The sequence below is a fragment of the Phalacrocorax carbo genome, chromosome 1, assembly GCF_963921805.1.
Source record: "Phalacrocorax carbo chromosome 1, bPhaCar2.1, whole genome shotgun sequence".
NCBI classification, from domain to species: Eukaryota; Metazoa; Chordata; class Aves; order Suliformes; family Phalacrocoracidae; genus Phalacrocorax; species Phalacrocorax carbo.
The window spans coordinates 73803249-73829788 of NC_087513.1; the positions used below are offsets into that span (position 1 = coordinate 73803249).

The 26540-nt window shown below is 39.0% G+C and overlaps 1 protein-coding gene across 16 annotated transcripts in view; it reads left to right on the forward strand.

Annotated features, from left to right (window-relative positions):
- Window positions 1-26540, forward strand: part of SOX5 (SRY-box transcription factor 5) — a 722172-nt gene that overhangs the window by 628575 nt on the left and 67057 nt on the right. For all 16 annotated transcript variants that reach the window (XM_064459677.1, XM_064459668.1, XM_064459692.1 and 13 more), the window contains one exon: window positions 3939-4024. In XM_064459677.1, coding sequence (XP_064315747.1) covers window positions 3939-4024 — 86 coding nt within the window. The remainder of the gene's footprint in view (window positions 1-3938; window positions 4025-26540) is intronic.

A 26540-nucleotide genomic window follows, 5' to 3' on the forward strand; every position in this document is an offset into this window, starting at 1 on the left:
GAATAATTCTGTTCTTCAAAGTGATGTTACTGAGTACCTGGGAAATAACTGTATATTAGAGAAAAATATGTCAGCTAATGAAATAATTTTTACCTTGTTCTTAAAATAAAAATCCAGATTTTACCGTATAGTGTACTAAAGAAAAGCAACAACAACAAAACCTCTCTCTGATGCTTCGTGTATAAGAGAAGTCCACTCATAATGAGAAACAGTTTGGAACATGAACGGAATGCACAAAATTTATCTTTTGGTAGCTGAAAGATGCAGAGATGTACGCCCCTGCCTGCCTGCATTACTAGATTAATAGTGAATTTTGAGAACTGAAATGTAGTATAGTTCTTTGAGAACTTATTGGTGTTTTCAGTGATGCAAACTTGTGAATGGCTTGCAAAATACCTATTTCTAATAACTATATATCTTGTCTCACATTCCTGAAATGTTCCCAGAGCTCAGGAAAAAAAAGGTAGTGACTTTTTATGTCTAAAAATATTTACTGAAAAGTAATTAAATGGTTAAGACATGCATTTCCCAGACTTCAGAATTAACTAGAACTGCTCAGACAAAACCTTCAGTCTGATATGGGAATAAATTTTAGGACAGTAGAAAGAGCTGTTATGTTCTACGGTAACTGCAAAGAGAGAGCAGGTCCATATTTATCAAAGGAGATGAGGACTTTGTGAGTATTTTGAGGGGTGGCAGCTGCTCCTGCACTGTGTGGTGTGAGTATATAAGTGCTTGGCTTCCTTGTTGATACAGGGCATGGATCCTTCCCTGGGAAGGACACTGTCTGAAGAGTTTTTTGGGTTTTAATCTTGGCTTTTCCACTGGTCTGTTCTGTGGCCCAGGGCATGGCACAGCATTTGAGCGTATTCCTCGCTTTTTTGTGTTTGGTCTCCCGTGGACAGTAAGCTCCTACAGACAGAGGCGATCTTTTGTTAGACGTTAGTACCGGGGCAAACACAGTGGATGGCTAACCCCGATGGTGTCTCTGCTCGTTATTGAACCTTCCTCCAACTTCTTCACTGCTACTGTGTGTGTACCATGGGAGAAGTAATGTGGATGTACTGTGTATGAGTAGCACTTGCAAAAGAATTGCAGCACAGGCAGGATGTACTTTCCTTCATAAAAGCCCTAAGATAAGCACAAGATAGCAGAGGGTATTACCAAAGCATAATGATTCAAAGACTCAGAATAGATTACAGAAGCCTTTCAGATTTGTTTGTTGTTTTTGTTTCTTAAAAATATTTTGGAGCACTGGAAAAATGTTAAACCCTTTAAAGAGTGAACTAACAAAAAACCAACCTGGTAAACAGGAGATCCTAGTTCTGCCTAGGTATGATCTGTTTTTAGGATGAATTTGAGTTTTTTCCTTAGAATTCCCTTAGAATTCTAATCTACATTAGCACGTCTTGTTGTAGTAGTTGCTTCCTGGCATGGTCTCCTAAAGGGTCCCAGAGGTATTACCTACACCACCAAAGCCAGTAGTTGTGACCATGCACACGGCCATGGGGTATGCACATGGCCACGGGGACTCTAGCGCGTTTTTCTCTCAGAAGCATCTCCTTGGTATGTCTACCAAATGAACCGTAAAAGATAGGAATTACCACAACAGACGAGGGTATGAGAATCTGCCTGGCTGTTTAGGGAGGTGAGAATAGTGTGATTTATGAATTAGCATGAGTTTGTGGGAAGATGAGCTGAGGCTTATGTGTGTGTGGAGAGAAGAGGAATGTGGGATATTGCAGGGAAGTTAATCTTTCAATATGAATGTTTTAATACAAATAATTTGTAACAGAATATTTCAATGGGCTGTAAAATCAACATTCTAGTGAGAAACTTTTCCCTTGTTCTTTTCTTTGCAGTTGAGAAATTAATACTTTTATATTATTTCATAGCTAGTTCTTGAACAAAATGTCCTCTCCTAGAGGAGTCTTCCAGAATGATACTGGGATTAGCCTTTGAGCTACTAGTGGTGTAGAAGCAGCTAAACACCACTGACCCTGAGACTTTGACCACCATCTCTTTCTTCACTGTGTGTTCACATGTTTAAGGCCCTTCGCTTGGGTCACAGGATAGCGCTCCAGAAAATTACAAGTCAGAGAAATGTTTCATTCAATCCATGATATGAAATGAAAAGTGGATGTCTCAGTTAATGCAAAGGAAAATGGGGAAATGTGAAACGATGGTGTTCTCTGGGGAAAAAAAATCCAAGCAAGCCAGGAAATCTGTTGACCATTGATAATAAATAACTAAATAGAGAAGTTACGGCCTGGTACTGGTGCAAAAATGCTTGCGAATAGGAATGCCTGGGTGGACCTTTGGATTTCCGTTGCTTGTCTGGCTGGCCTTGAAAAGCTGGGAGGCTTCAATTAGCAAAGCATTACTAAAGATGTTCTTAAATATAAGCAGGCATGCTTATGAAAGTTGAATGTCTGTTAAGATGCTTTGCCAGCCCAGGTTTTTTTCTGGCCCTCCATTTCTAGAAGTTGTGGTATTTAATTCTTAAGAGGAAATCAAAATGCTAAATTAAAAGATCTCGGTAAAGAAGGTTGCATTATAAAAGAGAAAAATAAACATAATCAATTTTCCTGGACATATATACACCAACACAGCTTTTTTCTAACATCTAAAAAACATGAGATAAATTTCTTTCCCTTTTTTTTCTGTTTCCTGTAACTTAGGCTTAATCCCGTTATAAACTTTAATTCAATAATAACTAATAATAATTGTATAGAACAGCCTGCATTGCCTTCTTAATTTGTCTTTTTTTTCCCAGTTCACTCAAGAAAGTACAATAAAGGAGAAAAAAATTTAATCTAGCTCTGTAATGAAACGTACAGGGACATCTAGGTAGATTTTCCTAATAAAGTGTTCTGCCTTTTCCATAGTCTCATTTCAAGTGGCTGTTTTAATGCTACAAAAATCATGCATGCTACCAGAACATAGGGACATATAGAAATGCTCTGGTGATCCTTATTTGAGTGGAAAGTGCTTAAACATTTTATCATTTGGATAAGCAGTATAACACATAGAATGTTTTTTATTATTTTTTACCAGTTTTCTGAAAAATTTTGATGGTGGTCTAGTATGAAGTTTTATTTTAATAGATCTGATATGTAGGGAGTGACCAAAAGTGAGTGCTCCATAACATTAAAACAAGCCTGTCTCCATCTTGATTTTTGCCATCTCAGGTAATCTTCTTTTATAAACGCCCGCAACTTTTTCTTAAACCTTTACTGGGTCCCTTTATCTCATTCAGCACAATGCAGTTCTTACTAAAACTGAAGTAGTTTTCCCTCGGAAACAAAATTGAATCACAAGTCATGAAGTAGAGTTGGTGCAGGGATTTCAGAGGCTTGAATCAGATTTACTTAACTTCACATGCTTTTTCCTGTTGTAGGATCAAACCCTGAAACTAAAGCAAGTTGTTTTTTTTCTCACCTAAAAGAAAACACAGCAGTCAAGGGAGTGCCATTTCTGATCTGTGTGAGGCTCAGTTTACTAACAGTGAGCAGAGTTTGGTTAACTTCATTTTCTGGACAAGCTTGTAAATTTGTTTCCTTCTAATGCTGTGATCTTATCAAGGTTGTACGGTTTTCCTTTTCTTTTCCTCCACCCCCATCTTCTTTCTTTTTTTTTCTTTTTTTTTTTTTTTGAAGTGCAGCTTTCTGATCAATGTGCACTTTTTTTCCATTTCCCTAAATACATCATGAAAAAGGATGAGGTTTCCGCCTTAATTGCTTGTGCCTTTTATTCACATTCCTCTCTCAGCCAGAATTGTGAAAAGAGTGTTAGTAAAAGGCTGCACAATAGAGCTTTTCATTAGGCCTCAACAAGGCACACAAAAGAAGGCTTTTGGAAAGAGTGAATGCAGGACTTTAATTTGCAGGTGGAGAGTAGATAAAAGGTGCTGACGCCTCTATTATTCTCTTACTTAGGTGACCCTTACCCTGTTCAGCTGATCCCAACTACCATGGCAGCTGCTGCCGCAGCAACACCAGGCTTAGGCCCACTCCAACTGCAGGTAAGTCCGAAAACAATGCAGAAGAGGCAAAGGTTAAGTAAATATGAAAAACTGTTTTCTCTTCCATTTGAACACAATGCAATTAACAGGGGTTTTGGTCTGTTCTCTTCACATAAAATTTGCATCTGAAGCAAAATAATCATCAAATCATATACATTTTACCTTGGGGGAAATTTTTATTACGTTTTTGTGTCTTTTTTGTCAATTTAACTACTTTTAGCTTTGTATTCTAAATTTCCGCAGACCAGTACGTTTGCTTGTCTTTTCCATTAAATAGTTCTGATGCAAGCTGTACAGGCTGCCTAGGTGAAAACCAGCCAAAGGAAATGCATTGCCAGGCAGAAAAGCTCTGTCCTGACAAGCACTTTTAAACTGCTTAAAAGTCGCTTAACGTGATTATGTCCTTTTAGGCTGTAAGCTCTTCAGAGCAATGACTGGCCCCTCCTACAGTGTTTTATGGTAGCCAGCATATTTTAGCCACTGCCGTAGTGCATATAATTAGCGATTATACGAATTTAACATGGGCAATTAGAAAACAGGTGGAAAGATACTAAAGAATTTTTTTTTGAGCTACATTAAAGATTTGGCCTGGTAGCCAGATATATCTGACTCAAAACTCCCAATATCATTCTCAATTTTGGAGGTATTAGGGTGTCCATGGGTCTTAATGATAGCAGTGCAGATGTTCCTCAGGTATTTCTGATCATCCCCACAACCCTTGTCAAGTCATTGGAATTAAGCAAATGTGATGTCCGTGTCCACAGTTTGAATTTTGTTACCTGCCATGTATGCTTTGCTGGTAGAACGAAGCTGGGTAAAATTTGGGACTAAAATGAAATCAAGATTGAAATCATCTCTAGTTCTGCAAGGTCTGGATTGATGGTCCTTTGTAGAAAGAAAAAAAATCCCATGCTCTCCGTTGCTAATTCGTCTGCCCGCTCATTATTATTTGCCAAGTTGCATGGAATAGCAGAGCTTTATACCTGCTTGGAAAAACTCAGCATTTATATCAGTGTGTGTAAAATGCATTCTCAAACTCAGTTTGGCCGGCATCAGTATGAAGTAGACTCTCTGCAACATCAGATATTTCAATTGTTTGGCCAGCATACGAGAGCGTGGGACATAGTTCTGGGGAAGATTTTTTTTTTTATTTTAACACAGCCAACGGAAGTTAGCTGAGTTTCACAGAAATAGCTGCCAGTGTGTAAGCTGACACATTCCATGCACCACAGAGGTTAATACATTCATTCCTATTGTGCCTTTGTATGAAAAGCTACACTGTCTGTGTGTTAGTTTCTGATTCTGTGAGTTACAAATACCGTAGGCGGCTTAAGAATCATGGGAGTCATAAAAGTCATCCCTCTGAAATGAATTTTGAGGAGTAACGTCAGTACTGATAAAGTGCTTATAATAGCCAAACACACATGAATACATATATGGAAGTAAGAGGGGGAAAAAAAAAGGAAAAAGAAAAATGGAGCTAGATAGCAATGAGAAAATAGAGGTCTGAGTTTAATTCTGCTTATTTTTGCGGTCATTCAAGCTAGTCCTAAAATAGTGCATCAGTGCTCCAGTAAGTTGGGAGGATGGTTTGCTTTCATTTCAGGACAAGCTTTGGGCTGTATCTATGCATGTGGTGGGCTGAAGTATTCTGATTAAAGTAGGCTTTATCACAGTGACAGTTTCCTTATAGAAAGGTGGGCTTTGTGCAAATGTGACTGACTTCATAAATATCTTAAGATGAGTTTATGCTGTGGAAAATTTGAAAACCCCAAAGGCGTCTTGTTTCCGTGCAAAGAACATTAAAATGAAAGTATTGACCAAATTCACCTGTGTTGTTTTGCTACATGTTATTTTGTCTGGAATTAAAGAGAGGGTTTGGCAGCCAGTCAGCTGGAGAGGTTTAAATTACTAACTCTGTAGACTCCTTCAAATCTGAATTTCAGACTTGATCTCTAAGGCTATGTATGTGCTGGCAAAGATCTAAAGTTGTCTTTCTTCACATCCTAACTGTTCTTTAGCTATCCATGCAACCTGGCTAATAGAAATTGGGCATGCCTTTTAATTTCTGATGCCATTTTAAAGAGTCAGATAGGCTAGATGTGCTTTGAGAAAGGTTTTATGACGTAGTACTCAGAAAGGACTTTCACCCATCCTAACATGAGCGGAGCTGAATCTAGCATAGCTGTCTTCCAAACTCTGTTCAAATCCAGTTTAGCTCAGTGATGACTGTTTCTTCAGTCATCAAGAAACATTCATTATGTTTGTCATGAAGAACTGGTCCAAACCCACGTTTAAATGGCATGAGTGAATGTACAGCCATTACAGTCTCTTTCAAGGAGGAACTCTTCTTACTTCAGACGTTCCCCTACATTAATATAACCATAGTGTTCCCTACAAACTCTCTGTCATCTGGTCATCAGACAGCAGAAGGTCAGCAAAGTACAATGATCCTTCTTTTCTTCTTTTTCTATCCTCCCTATCAGTCATCTTTCAGGCTTTGTATACTAAAAGCAGTAGTTTTCAGAGGAGATCAAAGAACCTGACACAATGCTCAGCTTGTTGCTCCCAGCAGAATTTGGTACACAACGTTATCTTAGTCAAGACAAAGCCAAGGAATTTTTCTTGTTTGTTTGTATTGCGATAAACATGTCTTTGTTATTTCATTAGAGAATTCTAAGTCAGGGCATGGCTTTAGTGGTGTACTGTGAGATCAACAGGAAGTACTTTTTTATCCCTGGTTGTCAAAATTGAATTTTCTTTTTTGTAAGTGAAATGCACACTGTATTTATAGAACAGCTAACACCTGATTGTTTTCCTGTGGCAGAGATACCCTTTGTCAGTGAAAATGTAATCTCATATTTTGAAATGCCCTGTTGATTCCCACTGATGGGCTCGTAATCTGAAGCCCTCCATTTCTCTCCCTGCCTTTGAGTCCCCACTGGGGCATACAGATTCTGTCATCTGATATCCACCACAATTAGCCATACATGATTGCCTTTATTTCCAGTATCCACAGAGAGACTCAGTAAGAATGGAAACTAAAACTTATATTGTTAGATGTCGCAAAAGGAGTGGACGGATGGGGCCATGTTGGAGAAGCTGGAACTAACATGATGCATGCTTGAACCTGCCCTTTGATAAAGAGCTATCTATCAGCCCTGCATATTCACTCATACCCACACTTAATGATATAAATGCCATTTGAGAAAAAGTTTTTAACTTTCCTCTGTCAATGAGAAGATTCAGTCCCAAACATTGCGTGAAGTGTCATTTTAAAATGCACCCTCATTGCAGTAAAATCTCTCTTGGTTAGCACGTGAGTTTCTTATGTTGGTTTTCGCCCCTGTAAATTTCATGTAGTCTTGTTCTTCAGGAATGATGCAGTATGGTGCATCTGTTTTAAATGAATGAGAACAAAAGTGAACATAGCCTTGCCACTGTGTTTTACTGAACAAGGCTAATTAATCGTCACTACTGCTGTATGCCTTAAATGAACATGATGTCCTCCTGTATGGTGCAGCAGATGAGGGAATTAAATTCCTCCATCTTGAAGACCAACATTCAAAGCTGTAAGCACAGATATAAGGTAAAAAGTTTTACACAAAGTAAACTGAGGTGATTATTCTAATACCGGTCATCCTGGGCATACCTAGTGTGAAACAGATGTTGCCAGAAGTCTGAGCAAATGCAGTATAGAATGATATCTGGTGGTTTCTTTTCTGAGAAAAAAATAATTCCTGATTGCTTTCTTAGCAATGGGAGACAAAGGACCTGATCGACTGATGAAAATTGAGAGGAATCTGCACCATTGGCAGTGTGAATTGTTCAGATTTCCCAGATTGTTTGTTTGATAACCAAATAGTGACAACAACTGATTAATTGGCAGTAATACAAATGCTGTATATACCCATAACTATACTGAAAGATAATGCTGGAAGTATAATGACAGCTGCCCATGTAGTGTTACTATATGGACATTTTGTGTCCTGTCAAAACAATATAGCAGTCTGATATAATACAGACTTCCTGCAAACATCTGCTCTTGTAAAAACACCCCAAAAAGTTTTGACTGCCCACGTTCAAACTGTCTTCCTTCTTCATCTTAGCATGAAACAGGACATCATGAGTATTGGTGGTTGTGTTCAAAATTATGACCAAACCTGTCACTTATGGATCAAGAGAACCTCGATGTCAGCATACGGGTGTGAAAACATTTTAGCTGGATCTCAGTTCTGAAGACCAGCCATTTGAACAATCTTCATTGATTCTCTGTGGCTTTTTGTATAAAGATGATGAGCAGATTTCGACCTCAAACATATCTGGAAAACTAATTCAGCCAAGCTTTTTTAGTCTGTACTTTCTTTATTAAGTACTTGAGTCGGTTGTTTTTTTTCCCACTACAAACCTTTCAGTTTCAGTGGTGTGGGAAAATGCATACCAAGGACTGAATTTCAGTGGAATTTAGTATACATAGTCTGGACCACATTTTTAGAAGAATTTGGGCCACATGTAGGCACTGACATAAGTGGCTGGATTTTGAGAAGAGTTAAACCCTTTTGGAGTTTGAGTGCTTCTCAAAGTTGTTCATGTTGCTGTTATTTAAGTGTGTGACTCATTACAAGTTTTCCTTTGGAAAACCTTGCTTCTAGATATCCTAAGGGTCACATAATCTTCTGTGGTCTCCATGTTTGTTTTACCTGAAGGAAACAGAAAGGATAGAGCTAGTTAACAAGTATACAGAGACTGATCAGAAGATAGACTGTTCCAATGGTCATATGAGTATTACATAAAACATCTGTTGCCTCTGAAACAAAAATAAAGCATGAGGACTGCCTGCTCAGTCAGATACCATTTTTTCTTCTTACACATGAGCTTCCTTTTGGCTTCTGCGCCATTGCAGGGATGAGCTACATCTCTCCACTTGCCTGTTCAGGTTGTTTCTCTGAAGTATCGCTTTAACTTCCATTTGAAATGTCGCTGATGATAGAACTTCCCCTCTCTGGTAAAGAGATGGCACTGTATTTTCATACATTAATCGTCAAGCACATTTAATTTTTATTTTTTATTTGGCATATCTCTTTCTGATTTCTTACTATAAACTGTAGACATAACCAGTTTGGACTAGACTAAGCAGTTGGCCTTCCAGTTTTGCATCACTGCAAATCTGTGAAAGAAGACCCTGAAAAAGCTGTATGTACACTGTAGTGATATATCTGAATACTGAGAGCTTTATTCTTCCCTTGTACTGGGGAGCCAACTTGCCAGACCTGTAAAGAATTATCTCTGAGAAGAAAAGTTCGATGCCCCATTATTGTCTCTGCGGATTGTAGCCAAGAGACGGCAATACTTTACCTATTATTCATTTACTTTGCAATCTACATTCATGGCCTCTTTGGGATATTACTATAACAAACTCTTTGCCTACAAGAAGGTAAACCATTTCTTAGCAGGCTATTTCTTCTATTTTCTGGACACTGTCTACCTTTAAATACCATGTAAGCTGGCTTTTCAACAGTGAGAGTCAGTATGCTTTTCACTGTTTGCTTTTCTGCTTTACCTGTTCTCATTAATAGGACTCTGACTTAATTTGTAGGGAATGAATCATTAGTGCACAGTTCAATTACAATATTATAATACTCATGCAATCCACTTAAGCATAAAAAAGTAGAATTACTTTTTCACTGTGAGCACACACATCTGGGAAAAAAAAGAGCTAAGTACATGAAAAGTGACATTTCTCATTAGCATAACCAAAAGATGGCAGTTGTCCATCTGCCATTGGCTCTCTGTATTGCTGTGCTGTTTCTGATGGCCATCACAAATAATGATAATAATAGGAGTAATAAAACAACATATTATGTATACATTTTTGTTGGATGCCCTTTTAAAGCATTTTTTAAATTGCTATGTTCATGCAGATTCTATATTCCCCACTTCTGTCCACCACTTGTTTCTGGCTTTGTAAGTGAATGTGTTGGCCACTAGATACTCACCACCTGTTCTGCAAATGAGTAGCCAAGATGGCCATTTTAAAAGAGATCATTGAATACCAAGGTCCAGTTCTTCAGCTGGAAAAATGGGGCATAGTACTCTTCATGTAAGTGATGCTTCAACCATCTAAACAGGCTGAAGATCTCTATGTGGGTGCAGGGAAGTTGTCTTCAAAAGTTTGAAATTTACAAGATTTCTTATTTATTATGAAGTCTTAGCGATGATTTTAAAGTGTTTGTTAAACTGTGTAAATAAGGTGAGGGCCTATTGATTGCCAAGAGCACTTCTGAGCAATCCCTATGCTTTTAAACAGAAAAAGTTCCTCCCAGTTAACTCAAAAGCAAGCCTCACAACACCAGGATGCAACTAGTCCTCACTTTCTGGATACCTGCTGAGAGCTAGAGATTGTGATAGTTCCTGTAAAAGCATGAACCACAGAACATATCGGCTCACATAAATCTTGTTCGTGGTGGGTAAATGTGCTTTGTAGTTGGCATCTAAATAGCCCATACTTGCCTTTGATATAATCGTATACAATGTTACAGGGAAACTCAATGTATTCTATCAAAATAGATTTGAATGAAAACCTTGACCACATCGTTTTATCAGAATCCAATCAATTTACAAATGACAATCATTGTGACAGGCTACATGTAAATGTTTTGCATTTTATTTAGCGCTGTGAGTGTCTGAACATATGCACAGTGGACATTTACAGGCAGTAAATACACATGGTAAAACAATATCATGGCTACTCTGTGGGTTGTCAGATTATAACTCCCTCCACAGCCCTCCAGGGGAAAGAATTAGCCGTGGTAGCATATTCATTTTATCTAGATTAACAGTCCTTTCTGCATAACTTTCAGATTACATCCATATCGATGAAAAATGAAAAAGGCTCAAAAATGACCAGCCTATCTTCCTTCCAGTTGTAACTCAGGCCTGCTGTTTGCTAGCAGACCTCTGTCTGCATGAGTGAGTTTTCTTGTAGGTTAAAGAGGCTGAATTCCCTCTTCCCCCTCCCTCCGACCCTGAGCCTGCAGGGCAGACAGACAGAAGCACACATATGATTAATACAGCACAGCTGCAGTAGTGACTCATTTGCATATGTATTAATAGAGGCAAAAACAACAATTCAATTATATACAGAGACATTCTGCATACTAAAGAACATATGCAAATAGCCTGGAAAAAGTGCAGCCAGCGTTTTCTCCAACTTCCCTGAGTCCATATGGGCTAGCATCAGAGCCTAGCAGTTTTCAAGAAATCCCCTTTAGGAAGAACCTGTTACAAGATGCTTGTACAGTTATTACTCCTCCTCCCTCCACCCCGCCCCCCCCCCCGGGTTCCCAGAAGGCGTTTGACGTTTGGACAATGGAAATAGCACAAGCAGTGTCTTTTCCATGTTATTTCATATTTGCCAGCCTTCAGCTTCATGTTGTTGTCTCTTTACATTTAAGCCGCAGCATGAAGAATCCCAGTCCTTTCCCTTGTCTTCTACACACACACATTTATTCTATGTTTCTCCTCATCTCTTGTGGGTTTTTTTTGCGTTTTCCTTTGTCTTTCTCTCAAGCTTGCTCTTCTTGACCTCCGTGAATTATTAGCAAAAGATGACCATTTCTGTGCCTTTTTCTTGTAGTGACTTATATCTCATAATAGCATACTTCAGTGATTTTCTGCTAGGGGGCTGTTAAATACTTTTAATGGGTCTGAAAGGTGACTCAGAAAAGTTAGCCTGTTGTAGATAGTCTATTATATCACCATACATTGGTCTTTGTCTCTACTAAGAAGGCTGTGGAGTTCTCAAATCAAAAGGGTTGAAAATCGCAGGTATTAAATAGTTTATAGTACAGGTGATGGGGATCTTCATAACTGATACAGAATTGGACTGTGGTAGTAGAAATACGTTCTATAAATCTTGTGGGAATTTAAGAGGCAATAGTTTTGAGCATCTTTTGGAAGCAGGTTGAAAGTATTCCAGCATTGTAACTTAGGCTATAGGAAGGCTTACTTAAGCTATAAATGGTTTATTTAGCTATACGGTATTCTTTTTGTTATTTTCTGTTATAAATAAAACACCAAGTATACCAGATGTATGTATTAGGTATACTTCTTCACAGGGGCTGTTCACACACCGTGATACGCCCCAAAATATTAGGCCATGATCCATGCCCAGTACACGAATTTCTGGAAAAGCATGACATTTGACATTGTCCTTTATGGACTAGATAAACAGAGCTCTATTTGAACTTGAAAGAAGATAACAAGTCACAAAAAACTTCTGGAAACCTGACAAAGCCATTAAGATGCCCAACTGTCTTGTTTGGGTGGCAACCTTCTGTGTTTCAGGCAGTCTAAATTACTGGCCATTTGTTTGAAACGTCTCTGCGGTGTGAGGAGGGAAAAATAGGTCATGCAAGAAAGAGTGCATAACTGTCTGGCAAGCATACTTGCGAGGTCAGGTCATCCTTAATTTCTTTTCTCTCGCAAAAATGTTACACTTCTTTCTTTTTGGGGTTAGCCTGACAGACAGAAGCAGATTACTCCTTGATTATTTATAAGGCATTAATTTTAGATGAATATTGCTGAAGTAACTGACATTGTAAGTAGTTTTAGCAGCCAGCAGAAGAGCCTGTTTGCAGATTGGAATATGACAGTCTTCACTTACACAATGTCCTGTCTAGGACAAAGTTTGAAGTGTATGAAAGAAGAGAAAACTTGAAGAGTGGAGGCATATATATCAGCTAAGACTTTGCTTATTCTTCTGTGTGATATAACTGGGGCTTTGGATGGTTGGAATGATGTTGTCCATGTTACTAGTTCAACCAGCTGTAAGACAAAACCAGTGTCAAAATAGCAGCAATGGCAACACCTGTCTCTCAGAGTCCAAAACTTTGGGGAGGGAAACATCCGAGAAGTGTCTTACGCTGCCCCAAAGTGAGTTTCTTCTTTCTCAACCCTCTGTTGAGAAAGAAGAAAATAGCCACCTTTGTACAAACACCTTGAGATAACCAAAACAATGCCTCCCTCCCTAGATTGGCAACAGAGCAAACCTGTGGAGTATTTGTGTGTCACAGGACGCGGCATTTCGTGGCTTACATTCGTTTGGAATTAATTCTCCCCGGAAAGGTCTGTTTGAAAAATCTGGTAACAACACCAAAAAAACTTTTTTTTTTTTTTTTTCCCCCTACTTGGTGCCCTTTGCACATTCCAGACACTGGGTTTTAAAATAGTTGGCTTACACTACTGTTTTTCCTATTGTGTTGTTTGCTCTTTTCAGAGGGATGTCGCTGAAAAGATGATTATATAATCATGCAAATAAGATTGTATAACCCTGAGCAAACGGTCCATGGGGGGAGGGGGGAGGGCGGGAAACTACACCGAGTGGGTCTTGGCTGGCTGTGGGGGCACTCGCTCTGAAACCAAGAACCGCGGGGTTCTGGGCCTCCTATAAAACATGAAAGCTGCAGTCGGACTGGTGGATTTTTCTGGATATTTTTGGAATTCATTGTCTTCATGCCGAGCTCTGCCAATAGTGTATATTTGCAGTGCCTCAGCAGAACGTCGTGACAGACAAACACACAGAAAAGCTGCAAATCACTAACATGCACACTCCTCAGAGCATGCGGAACAATGCTGCAAATAACAACAGTGAGAAAAGCTGACTTGCACAAAACTAACTAAACTACTTACTGACACTCACTTAGTCCTTTACGTCCACAAATCAAATTACTATATTTTATGCATCCCAAAAGTTAATACAAGAAAATCTCCTGTGAAATCTTGCTAGCTTTGTTGTACCTAGGTCATATGACACGGTTTGTTGTTAGATGCAGATCAGTATAATGTATGAGGATGTAAGAATTTCAATTTATGTCTTATTTCTTACTACAGTCTTGTTTGTGATGGTTCTTTTTTTTTCTCCAAAGTTTTAGGTCATTTCTAGTTGACAAGGCAGAATGGGATAGAAATAAACAAACAGCATAGTAAATGCGTACACAGGGAGAGTATCACTGGCCAGTGATATAAATTGCATACAACAAGAACAGTGCAAGGCATTAAAAGTTCTTGTGCTCTTATTCTCAGCCTGTCTTTCTTATATCTGATTCCTTGCCAGGGTTAACTGTTGCCTGCCAGGATATTTTAGCATCTTTTATGAATGGAGGCTAATATTAGGCACAGTTTGAAACTGTAAAATACCTAGTTACTGTAGACTGTAGATCTAAGCATTAGACAACAAACCACTGAGGTCAGGGTGCTTGTTCTGTTTGTTTTCTTTCCAAAGTCATAAACTGAACTTAGCTCAATAGAAGATACCGTAGTATCTGGAGATGTAGCTTTCAGAGTGTTAAACTTCAGTATTCTCTTGTGCCTGGATAGGATAAGCCTGTTCCTGAGGTTAAGTCAAAGTGCAATTATTTCCCCAATACCTAGGCCCAGTTTCCTCAAATTCCTGTCCTCCTTGTAGAGGTTCTTCATGTTTTCCACTCCCATGGATTTTGTAAGGTCAGTCTGAACAAGAAAATTTGGAGGCAACACTACCTGTAGCTCCTAGTGGTCCTCAAGACTAGCTTTTACGTTTGTAACTCACATGAGCTCTGCTGGTCTCTTGAGTTTAAGCCTAATTCCTAGACTAGCTTCTAAGTGCCCCTTTCACTTTGCAGAACTGAATTATTTGTCATTTTTACCAATGGTCTGTTTCTGTTCCTGTCCATTCATTAGGTAGCTTAGGAGAAAAGTATTGCAGACCACTGGATTTACGTCCCTTTAACCCCTTAGCCATAGAGACCAGTCACATCACAGATACCTTACCCGACCAGAAACACGCAGCAAGTTCGTTGAGTCATCTATCTCAGAGACTGACAAACTCTAGAATTACAGAGAGCAGGGCTGCCAGCAAGCTACTGCTTGAGTTGTCTTTCCCTAATGGACAAACATATAAATGAAACAAAATAAAAAGCAAAATGAAAAGCATGCATACAAGAAAGAAAAACATTTTTAAAAGTCAATGTGTTTTTAAGATGGGAGAAGCTTTGAAATCAGTATCCCATGATTACCAATAAAACAGGAAAGCAGTAAGAAAGTTTTGAATGCTCTCACTTCAGTAGAAACTGAGATGTTTTTTTTTTAAAGCATTTTCCAGGTATAGCTGGACCCCTACATCTTGCTGTTTCAAGTGATTGCTCTCGCTAAAATCTGCACTACAGCAGAATCCTGTAGCCGTATTGGAAACTGTAGTTTGGTTTAGTAACCACAGCTGTGCCACGTACAGCACCAGCAGCGGCTGACAGCAGCAATCTGTTTGTGGCATGTTGAGGGAGTCAGATTGTCTTTTGGGGGGCTGCTGTGGAGTGGCTTTTTCCAGCTCCTTCCTGTAGGTACAGTATAGCTTCTCCCAAAGGGGCTTGGGACTGCCAGTTTGTGTGCAAGGGAATGAGGTTAAGCCATCAGAGACATGGGGTGCCACAAGAGGTGATACCTGTCCCTCCACCTGATGCACTCAGGGGCCTGAAAAGCAGTGCCCCCACGTTCCTCCCCATGGGTGCTGTGCTGGGGAAGGCTGGCAGTCCCCTGCCCACATGGGCAGCAAGGCTGGTGACTCTCTGCCCTTCTGAAGGTGAAATGTCCACTCCGCAGGTTACACTTCTCTCCACACTGGAGTGTGAAAGTAGCATCTGGCAGCAAAGCCTTTTCTCTTCCTAATTTTTCTTTTCCCTTTCATAGCTCAAAACACTCTTTACAAATTATAAGTGTGTTTTCTGTTAACGCACCAAAGCATTACAACTTGTGATAGTGTTATTAAAGTGTTTTGGGCCATTACCATAGAATATAGCAGCATATTTATTTCATTAAGGGAACCAAATGGATCTAGCTGATTTTGGCAAAAGAACATGGCTGAAGTCCTATTTTATCTCTGATGTTGATTTTAAGGTTAAACTCTGAACTTCTGAAAATGAGAAAATCCGCAACAGAAGCACTAATATAGGCGTGCTACATTTTGTAGTAGGTTAAACTGTGCTTAAATATCTCTTACTTTCTCCACAGCAGTCCTGCATTGGTATTGGTTCAATATTCCAATCTTTACTTTAAAAACTCAGGGCTTATTGATGTTTAGGGTGCTTACCCTAAACATGTATGTCATGTACGTATAGCTTGCCTTTAACTCACTGTCCTGCTGTGTCACCAATAGCTGCCTTGGAATATCGTTCCTTTTAGGCCAATCAACCCTGCTCAGCCCATTCCCATTATCCTGGCGGCCTTGCTTCTTGCTATATACTGGTCTGATACATTGGTGGTAAAAGTAGTTCAGACAGTATATATCAGTATAAGTTTGGGTAAGATTTTTGAAGAGACCTGAAGGGATTTGGGAGCCCAGCAATAATAAATTTCCTACGGTGGCTTTGAAAATAGGATGTGTGGCATTCACACTTAATCCTTTCTCCTTTCCACAGCTGTTTTATTTTCCCCATGATTTGTTTTGTGGAAACAGTCGTCAAAATTACATCAGAATATTTGATGGTGAGGTGGCGTTCATTTGGTAACTCATTTTGCACTGGATACAGTGAAAGACATGAGTACTCAGGATTTCCTACCTCTAGTTCAAGCTGGCCAAGCTCACGTTTGTGTGGTAGGTTGTATTTCAAAGCATAGTGCTTGCTTTTACTTTAAGTGGGAAAAAAAAAAAAGAATGAGCATAATTTCCCACCATTTTGTGTTGTGTACTAGAATGTCATACCCCGTGTACTCATGCATTAGAATTTCATTATTGCACAGGTGTGGGACTCTAACCAAATTGAACGCTGCCCCAAAAGCAGTGTTCAGTACCCTGATTTTTATCATACTGTGTGGGCGTGCGTAGATGAACTTGTATACATTACTTGAGCTCAGATAGAAGAAGATAGAGAAGAAGAGATTCTAAAATGAGCCATGGCCTACCCAGTTAAAACTCAAAAGTATTATGCTTATATTTAAGCATTTTCTTAAGTCTGATTGATTTTTTTTGGTTTTTTTGCATCACTTCATTCACGTAGCTTCATTTCACTTCATGTTAATTGCTGTTCTGAATCAGGTCCTTAATGGATGTAGGATAGGTAGGTGCTTACACATCAAAAGTGGCATTACGGGTTTGATTTCACTAAAAGGTATTGTTCACCATCAAGTGTAGAAAGAAATTAATAATAAAAAAACCGAGGAAATGTTAGATTTAAAAAAAAAAAAAGCTGATTTGTCACCTTGCTCATTGACTATGAACTGAATAGACTTCTAACCCTTAAAATACTTTCTCCCCCCTTTTCCTTTTTATTGCCTGGAATCTTAAGAGCTTTATCATTTGCAGTCATAAAATGAAAATATACACCAAACCCTCAAAGGGCAAGTATGAAATTAAATTATATTTGGGCAGCTGTAACCTTTTAAAACGATCAGATTCCAGTTAATGTATTTCTTCCTGTTCCGAGTGCTGCCATGGTGTTTGATGGTGGGAAGCAGTCCAAAGGGCATTGGGAGATAATAAATTCACTGGAAATTTCACCCTGAGGCGAGCCTCGATACACCAAGGCTTCCATTTAGCGGGACTGACCTAAAAATCTTGTCACATCCAAAGGTCACTTAGGTTGGGGTTGGTGTGTCCCATCTATCTTTCCCTGGTGCAAAGAATGACAGCTGAGCTCATAAACAGGCATCGGAATATGGAAGACAAGCAGGGGGGAGAGAGAGGAAGGATAATACCACTGACAACTTCTTAGATATCCTCTAGACCAATGAGAATAGATACCATCTTTGGAGTTGCTTGTTGCTGCTACTGCAGAAATGGCAATTCAGTTTAAAGAGGTTGCAGTTAACTGTGGAAGTCTAAAACAAGTGATTCCCCCATGTCTGCAAATGCCAATTAATCCTGCTAGTACACATTTTACTGTCCCTGAACATTTCATACCAGTCTTGTTAGTCAAAACAAACTACAGTTTATATAATGCTTTACTTTCAGGGAGGGCCAAAAGTCTAAAAAGCTGTCAGTGATGACACTGATAGGTGTCGTCTATGAGAACATCTAAGGGAAACAATTTGGACAATGACACTATTCATAAACAATACGGGAAGGTAAGATATTTTCAGACTTACGAGGAAAATCTGTGATGTACGTCCTAGAGGACGTTACTTACCCTAAGCTCATTAAAATCGATATAATCCTCCTACACAGTAAATTGAAGCAAAAGGCCTTTCAAGATGACTGTTGTCTTCCAGGCAGAGCTCTTATTTCTGCAGCAATGGGAAGCTCCAGTGGATCCTTTGCATGCTTGCAGTATATTAAATACTGGGGACAGGGCTCAGAGTTGCATAATAGAAGTATATTTGAAGGACAAAGATCTATCTTATCATGATTGGTCTTACTTAATTGGGGATGAGCCATGCAGCCTATGTCCATTGTATCCTAACGGTTTGAATCTCCTCCTCAAAATTCCCTAAGAGGAGGATGAGAGAGGCTGTCTGCCAGTTGCCATTGGGATGCGGGCAGCAGAGATTCCCTTGTCTACATCCTATCTTGGTTGGAAAAAGAAGTTGCAGTTGGTGGTCAGTGTCCTGAAATGTGGTAACACCCCACTGTTGGAAGAATTATATGGTATAAGCATTGGTCTGATTCTTTTTGGAACATTAAAATGAAAATAAAATTTAGAAATAAATCATTATATAAAATGAGTGTAACCTTGGACGTATGAGAAAAAAAATCAGAATGAAACACCCGTGTTCCAAAATTTGCAAGATACTGAACAAGTTCGGTATCTAACTCCTGGGAATTTGCTGACGTCTCTCCATGAATTTTAGTAAATCAGTTCCTTCTGAAGAGGATTGTAAATTGTATGTTCCTTTGCTTCTAAAACTAAATGGAGTATAACTGGTATTTTCAGAAGTATTTCACACATTCTTACAAACATACTATATTTGAGGCAAACACAGTAAAGAAGGGCAAGATTGGCCAGCTGTCAGTGTTTGTCTTCATTTTCCTTGGGTTCACACTCCACTTTATGTTAGCATATATGTTCTCTACACAAATCCAGAGTAATCTGCAGGCAACTTTGGGCGAGTTATATGCCCTTTCCCACATGTCCTGTGCTGAAAATGTAGCTGTATGCCTTACCAGTTGCACAGCTTTGAGGAAGATAAAGTCACTTTCCATCTTACTTGTGTAACAAGAAAAAGGGAAATGTGTATTTTTCATGAACTTCAGAGAGGGTGGATATATTTCACCTTAAAAAATTCAGCTGCTAACACAAAATTAAAAAAATTACATAGATGTGCTGAGCACAGGCGAGCTAGTTTTCTTCCTGGTTTGTACTCAGGATGGTAGAACGAGAATCATCTTTAGCCATGGATGCCTAACATGTATAATTCATCTGGCCTAAAGTTGCAGGTTCCATTCTCGTTTTTATAAAGGGAGCTGAGGATGATCAGCTAAGACCTAGTCAGGTGGATTCTCCACTTATCCCCACTGCGTGTACTTTTCTACCATGCTTCAGTTTCCTTTTTCATTTGCCCAAGCAATTCCAGTTAGTAAGCAAGTAACAGTGGACAATAAAATCAGAATAATTCTGTGATTGCTCGTGGGACATGGAGCCTCAAGGCCAACTGATTTCATGTTTCTCTTGGAATTTGTGAAAGACACTGAGGTAGAGTCAGAGCAGGCAACTTTTTAACCACCAAATATATGTAGCTTCCCTAAGTCTGTTGAGTTTTCCATCCTTGGGAAGAGGAGATATCCCATTGTGCTGGTCAGTATGTTGCTTCCCTATGTTTTCATTGCCGTATTCGTTCCCTTTCATGCCAGATGACTTTGGACAACCAACAGTGGTCCTAAAGTACATCAGTGTTGTTAAATACATGATGGAGGTATAGATGGTGAGCATAAGGATTGTATTTAATGCCTGCAAAATTGGGAAGTGCTTTTATGTTACCTTACATGCTCCTTTTATTGTAGTGAATATGATCACTTTGACCAAAAGCCTGTATTATGCCATGATACTAACTGGAGAAGTTGAGAGATGCTTTATAGTTGCTGACTTTGGCAAAAACAAGATGTGTCCCTGCGTAATGGAGGACTGTACTGTTTCTTGCATTATTCATGCTTCCCACGCTGGACTCACAAACATTGGGTAATGTTAATACTTGTCATGGAAAAATTTAATTGGCAGAAATGTTTGATATATTAGCGATAGATGGGAGGGCCCACAAGAGACCTTCCCGGTTCTGGATTGAAATGTGACACGTAATTAGCGATAAAGGGAGGCACTGTATGGAGTGGATCGTTGCTATACGGAGAGAAGCAAGGAGGATCCCTGCTTGACATTCCCAGTCTTTCCCAAATGGAGATATATTTACCAGTTGCTAACCGAAGAAGCAATGAGTACTGTTCACCCTCCCACTGTAATGAACAGCCAGTCTTGGAGCAGGATAAAAAGGGTCAATCAAATAGGTCGTACATCATATGAGGAGGCAGATGTTAGAACATATTGTAATGGATTGCTGTGCGGTATGTGAAGATGGCTTGTGGAGTACAGGGATGGGGGGAGAGAAGCTATCAGCAATGTTTTCTGTCATGGTCACTGTAAATATCCAAATTTTTGAGGAAAACTTCTGACTGCAGGAAATTAAAGCGTTAGCATTCCTGCTATATTAGACTTGTGAGTAGAATGGTGGAGAGAGAAAAGGAATAGTCGCACAAGTCCCTCTGTAATACTTTGTGTAATATGAATGTCTAGGTATTATCTGTGCTCTGCCAAAGTCAGTGTTAGCCTTGGAACATGTGAGTATTTTACCTGAAAAAAAATTACAGAGCTTCAGACTAAATTAAACACAGAACTGTTAAAATAGCTTCTATTTTAGAAGCACCCCTAATTCACACCCACTCAAACACCTCCTCGCTTGTTAACCCCATCATCAGACAGAAGTAACTCAAGTGAAATTAGATGGAATTAGGAATGAGGTAATGAACAAAGATTTCTGGATAATGTTATTACTTCATGATAGCAGCTCTTGTTAGTGTGACTACAGTTAAGAGCTTCTCGGTATTTCCTTTGCAAACTCTTTGGTACTCCCACCCCTTCTGCTTTACAGACAACTACTCAGCCAGAAGCAATGTAAAATTTGATTTTACATCAATTTTGGCTGTTGTTTTGAATTGAAGAGAGTTTAGTGTTTTGGTACTGCTCTCAAAAACATAAAAATTGCTGTTTTTTCCTTCCTAATCCAAATTTCCAGATGAGCAATTTAAAATACGGATTAGCCCAGCCACATTATTAACAATTGAAAAATGTTTCCTAAGCATGCACACTAATTTCAGTATTCAGTGTTTTCAGACAAGCAGATCCACCTTTATGTTATAAAAAAATCCATACTAAAAATTTGTGTGCAGGGGACAGTTTTCGAAAAGCACAATTTTCACTCAAGAGTCTACAGTTTTTGTGTCCTTTTTTTTTTTAAATTTACTCAGTACCTCAAACTGTGAAAAACAACTTTAATAAATAGTCATGGATGGATCAGATGTACTAACAGATTATAGAGCTAGTTACTACTAGGTTAGTAGTTATAATGTAGTGCACATCACTGGTTGTAGAATATGTGACTATGGAGGACCCTTTAAGAGATGAGTTAAAGGATACAGCCCTGTTGCCAATGAATGGCATCATTTTGCCTGAAAACAGGAGTTCAGAGATAGGTATTTCCGCATTCACTCCCTCTAGATTTAACAGCGAAGTGCTGTGAGTTGAAAGAGAGAGAGGGTGCTTCCATAGGGTAACCCAGGTAAGCTGGCAGAGTCTGGGACTTAACAACTTTCAGGATGAAAGGGTGGCAATGAAGAAATATGGAGAAGCTTGCATTTCCCTTGGTCAGGTTGATACTAAGAAGTAGAAGGCTCACACCTGATATGGGAATATGATGCTCCAGCAGCTCTTTGTTATCCATATGGATTGGTAAACCTAGGAGCAGCCATCATATTCCTCTTAGCTAAATATAAGGTTCCAAAGTTCATCATACAAGCTCCTCTTGTGCTTGGGTTGCGTAGCATGTGAGGAACATAAAAGTTAAAGATGTAATTCCCTTTGACCTTCAATCATGTTGAGCCTACAGCTTCTTAAACCTTGAGTACTGCATGTGCCAAAAGAGGCATATTAGCGTGAGTTTCAGGCTAGATTTAAGGCTTTCCATGCGTGGGCTGAAGTCTGACCATGCAGTGTCATTGGACCTTAGTGTTTGCGGTTTCATTGTAGTGAGAGTCAGTAACTGAATCCTGAGGGATTTTAGATGTTTTCGGAGACCGCTTTGGGGGGAACAAAGTCTCTAAGAATTAAGAATTAAACTTCTGTACATGTCCTAATGGAATATGCAAAGTGTCACTCTTCCCATTACATCAGTGTAAGCATGGAAATAATGAGATGAACCAGAAAACAGCTTCTTATGTTATTTCCTGAGAAGTTTGCCAAAGCTTCACAGAGGTTTCAGGCTCTCTGGAGTTTTATGGGCTCCATTGGAGGGGGAGTTTTACAGACCACACCCATTTTTATCGAAAACTCAAAGAGTAAAAAGATTGAACAGCTATTGAGTTGTTTCTGCTATTTATTTTTGCTAAAGGGAGACTTTTATATAATGTAGCAAACTCCAAAATAATGAAATTAGTGGAGGGCTTTTCTACCCTCTCAGCTCTCCTCAGCAATTTTGTTAACAAATAATGGTTCTCTCCACACACTTTTTGTACCCTGTCGTCTCCTAACCTCAAGCATCCCAGGTCAACAAAGCATGCATTTGTTTTTCTAAGCATCTAAGGTATCCAGCTTAGAGCAATGGGGTTAGTTTGCAGTGAGGCATTTCAGTGAGTTTAAAGTGGATAGTACTCACTGTTGAGAACATTAGGAGGAATCTGACCACAGCGAAATTCAGCTGGTTTCTGGTTTGAAACAAATCAGATTTGCTCTGATTCAGTGAGGCTCAAAACATTCTCGATCAAAGTTAGGCCGATTTCTGCGTGCTTGGTTGGAATTAGTTTCCCTACAGGTCTAAAAAGTCTGATTGACCTTTTGTGCAAGCTTTGTCTTTAGTAACACCTCAAACACTAATACTGTGTTTTAGAAGAAGAGGGGAGTCCATGTGGGTTAAAACCAAAGGAAAAGTACATATGAGCTGGAGCTTTTCACAGTTCTTGTCACATATTCTGCTCTTACGGAAAGGGATCAGAGCATGCTGCTGGGAAGGTGAACTGGTGCCCTGTATTGATACCGTGTCTTCTCAACGGGATCCCATAGGACGAGGTAGGACTTGTCAGCTTTCTGAGGACTTTGGTAATGAGCATGTAAGCAGTGAATACAAACAAGAATGACATTAAAGGTAAAGGGATTCCTGTTGAACTCTAATAGGACTTATTTGAAAGTCTTCTTCAGTACAGAAACCCTTATCTGGAAAGCTAGCACTGCAGCACTGACGTTCTTCTCCCCCAAAATAATAACCTTACTCTACTTTCTTCACCTCCAAAAATAAAATAATATAACTGCTGCAGCTGAATGTTACATCCTATTAGTGCTTCCTGCTAAGGAAAAAGGGAAAGGGAAAAAATTTCTTCAGGACTATTCTAGGAATCAATTTGTTTAGTTTAGCTCTTGGAATAAGTACGGTTTCTTCTGCAGCTCAGATGGTCTATCCATCACCAGTCCCTCCCTTTGAATATTCTTCTTCTACCCGTACTTCCTCCTTTATGTGTTCTTTTCAGGGAGGCTTGGCACAAGGGAAGCGGCTCAAATGCAGTCCTTAGTTCCCCTTTAAGACACAAATGTCACATTCTTTCATCTCTACCCAAACTGGAAGAGAGTAGCTGTGGCTCTCTGCACTTGTGAAAGTGAGCTCTGTTGAAAGTTGCTTACGATGGACTAAGTTTGTCACTTTCTGTCTCCTGTGCCTTTATCCAGACCCTTTGACCACATAATACAACTCAGTTCAAAGAGCAAATTAAGCTTTCAAACGAGCTGAGTAGATGTCATTGAGCTCCTGTACATGTCAGATAACCGAGGAACAATGTTAATTTATACTTCCAAGGACAACAGATACAATTGCATGGTACTTCAGGTTCAGAAATATTCTTAATGTCAAGAGGGAAACAGAGTAGAAAGAATATGTTTCTAATTCCACTGTTTGATATCATAATTAACACATGAAGATATAATCATGGGGGAGCTTTAGGAAGTATACTGGGAAAAATATCCAAGTGAAATTTTTTCAACTTATTTTGTTGTTTAATTTCTTTCTTGTCCCCTCCCACACACTATTATTTGGTAATATGACACTGTTGCTTCTGGGAGGTGATTATCATCCTTCTGCTACCTTTAAGGAGGGACTTCAGTATTTTAGGACTCTTCATAACACAGCTTGTCACAAAAGAGCAGGCTGAGTGCTGTAGTCCACATGTACTTCAAAATACCTGTTTCACTACTTTATTCCTGAAGAAGAGGAGGGACAAGTCACTGAGAAATCTTACAATCATCAAGATATAAGAACCTGATACCATATCAGCATTCAAGTGAGCAAATCCATGTTCTCAAAATAAGAAATGCAATTGACCTTAATCTTTCTACCATGAGCTCTGCACTTAACTTCAGGAGAAACAGTATTAAGATTTGAAGTAATTAATTCAGTATCAGTCCTAAAGCAGGCACACAGTTCTCCTGACTTAATTCCCTGTTGAATACAACAACTTAAAATGCAAACAGAAAATCTATAAATAAAAACTGGAGAAAGAGTCACTTAAGGAGATGTGTATAAAATAGTGAAATGCCTTAATTATAGCTCAGCAATCTGAAATATATAGAACCTTATTTACAGTAATTCTGCTGGCAGTGTTTGCTTATTAACTACTCTAGTCACTTAATGGATAACAATGAATGATTATATACAGTACCAGCCAAGTAAAGCAATGTAATATGAAATAAGTATTTTGTCAAATGGCCACTCATAGCATTTTGTTCTCTCAAATGGGAAATTACACTTACTGGAGTCAGGTGCTCTGAGTTAGTTGCCAAAAATCTGGATATATCAAAAAATAAGCTCTTGGGAAACATACTTGTGGTAAACAAATAGGCAGTAGTGAGTTTTTTCCTGCAAGAGTGTAATGTCTGGGCCACTTTACTGACTTCAAGCTTCTAATCTGGAAAAGCTGTACTGGGGCAGAAGTCTCCATGTGGAACCTTAATACAAACACTTCATCTTCATTACAGAATAGTCAGCTCTATTCTTCATTACAGAATAGTCACTGATACAGGGAATGCAGTTTACAAAACAAATGCCCCGTCTTCCTAAGTTACACATCCCTTATGTTTGTTGGTCTTCTACGTTACCACCGCCCATCTTACTGTATACTCCTTAAGGAGTATGCTGTCAAAAGTATGTCCTTTAAAGACATCCTTTTATCTTTTTTCCTAAAAAAAAGTTCTGTTGGCATAAAAATAAATAGTAGTAATCTCAGCAAGAACACATTATATTCTGGTGCTGCGTAACAAACTATAGGCATAAATTTTTGCCAGATTATATATTTTTTTTAATACGTGCAATATTAATTACTTTCCTTGAAGGAGACACTGTTCATCTGCAACATTTCATCCAACAAGCTTTTTCCAGAAGACATTATCAAGTTTCCTCTCCAATATGCATTCCATATAGTCACTCTATTTCAATTACTGTCATATGGTGTGAACATGGTATGTATGAATATGTAGGCCATTTGGGCAGTTTTCCAGTTAAAAACTCTTCATTTGTAAAGAGCAGCCAATCTTAAACATGCAGTTTACAATGATATTTTATCACAGAAACTAACAGATCTTGTTAGCCTCTGATAGGAAGTGTCTATTGATAAGTTCCTACAGTTACATCCTGTAGAAGGATTGTCTTCTTGTTAAGGCATGGGACAAAGGAGCCATGAGGTCTAGGCTCTAATCAGGAGCTTCCTACAGTTTTCCTGTGTCACCAGGAACAGTCAGTTGATGTCATGGGCACTGATCCTCACCTTGCTAATATTTGAATGGCATTTATCCATTGACGGAATTAAAGACTGCTTTTCAAGGAAAACCAAATTTCTTAACATTTGTAGAGTGTTATGGTTAGTTAGCGTCTTTCCCATAGAAGCTAATCTAAATACAAATATAGTTGTACTTTAGCTAAATTGTTTGTCCTGTCCATTGAAATTACATTAGTTTCTAACAAAACTCAGAGCTGCCATAAACTGTACCTATATGGTTTTTTTTGCTTTATCCACTGTTTTACAAGCAAAGCAAGCATTGTTTTGAATGTACTGCAGTGATGATGGAAGTCTTTATTACTTCAAATGCAGACTTAAAGCTCATGCAGTTTTTCAGTGTCCTGGACTCCAGCCTTGTTTCTGCAGGCAAAGGATCCCCAGTTGATCATACCATGGAAGTTCCAGATGAGAAAAGAACTAGTGCATTCAGCCTGGCATGGGCAAAGCGGTCCTGTTAACTACAGTGAGATTATT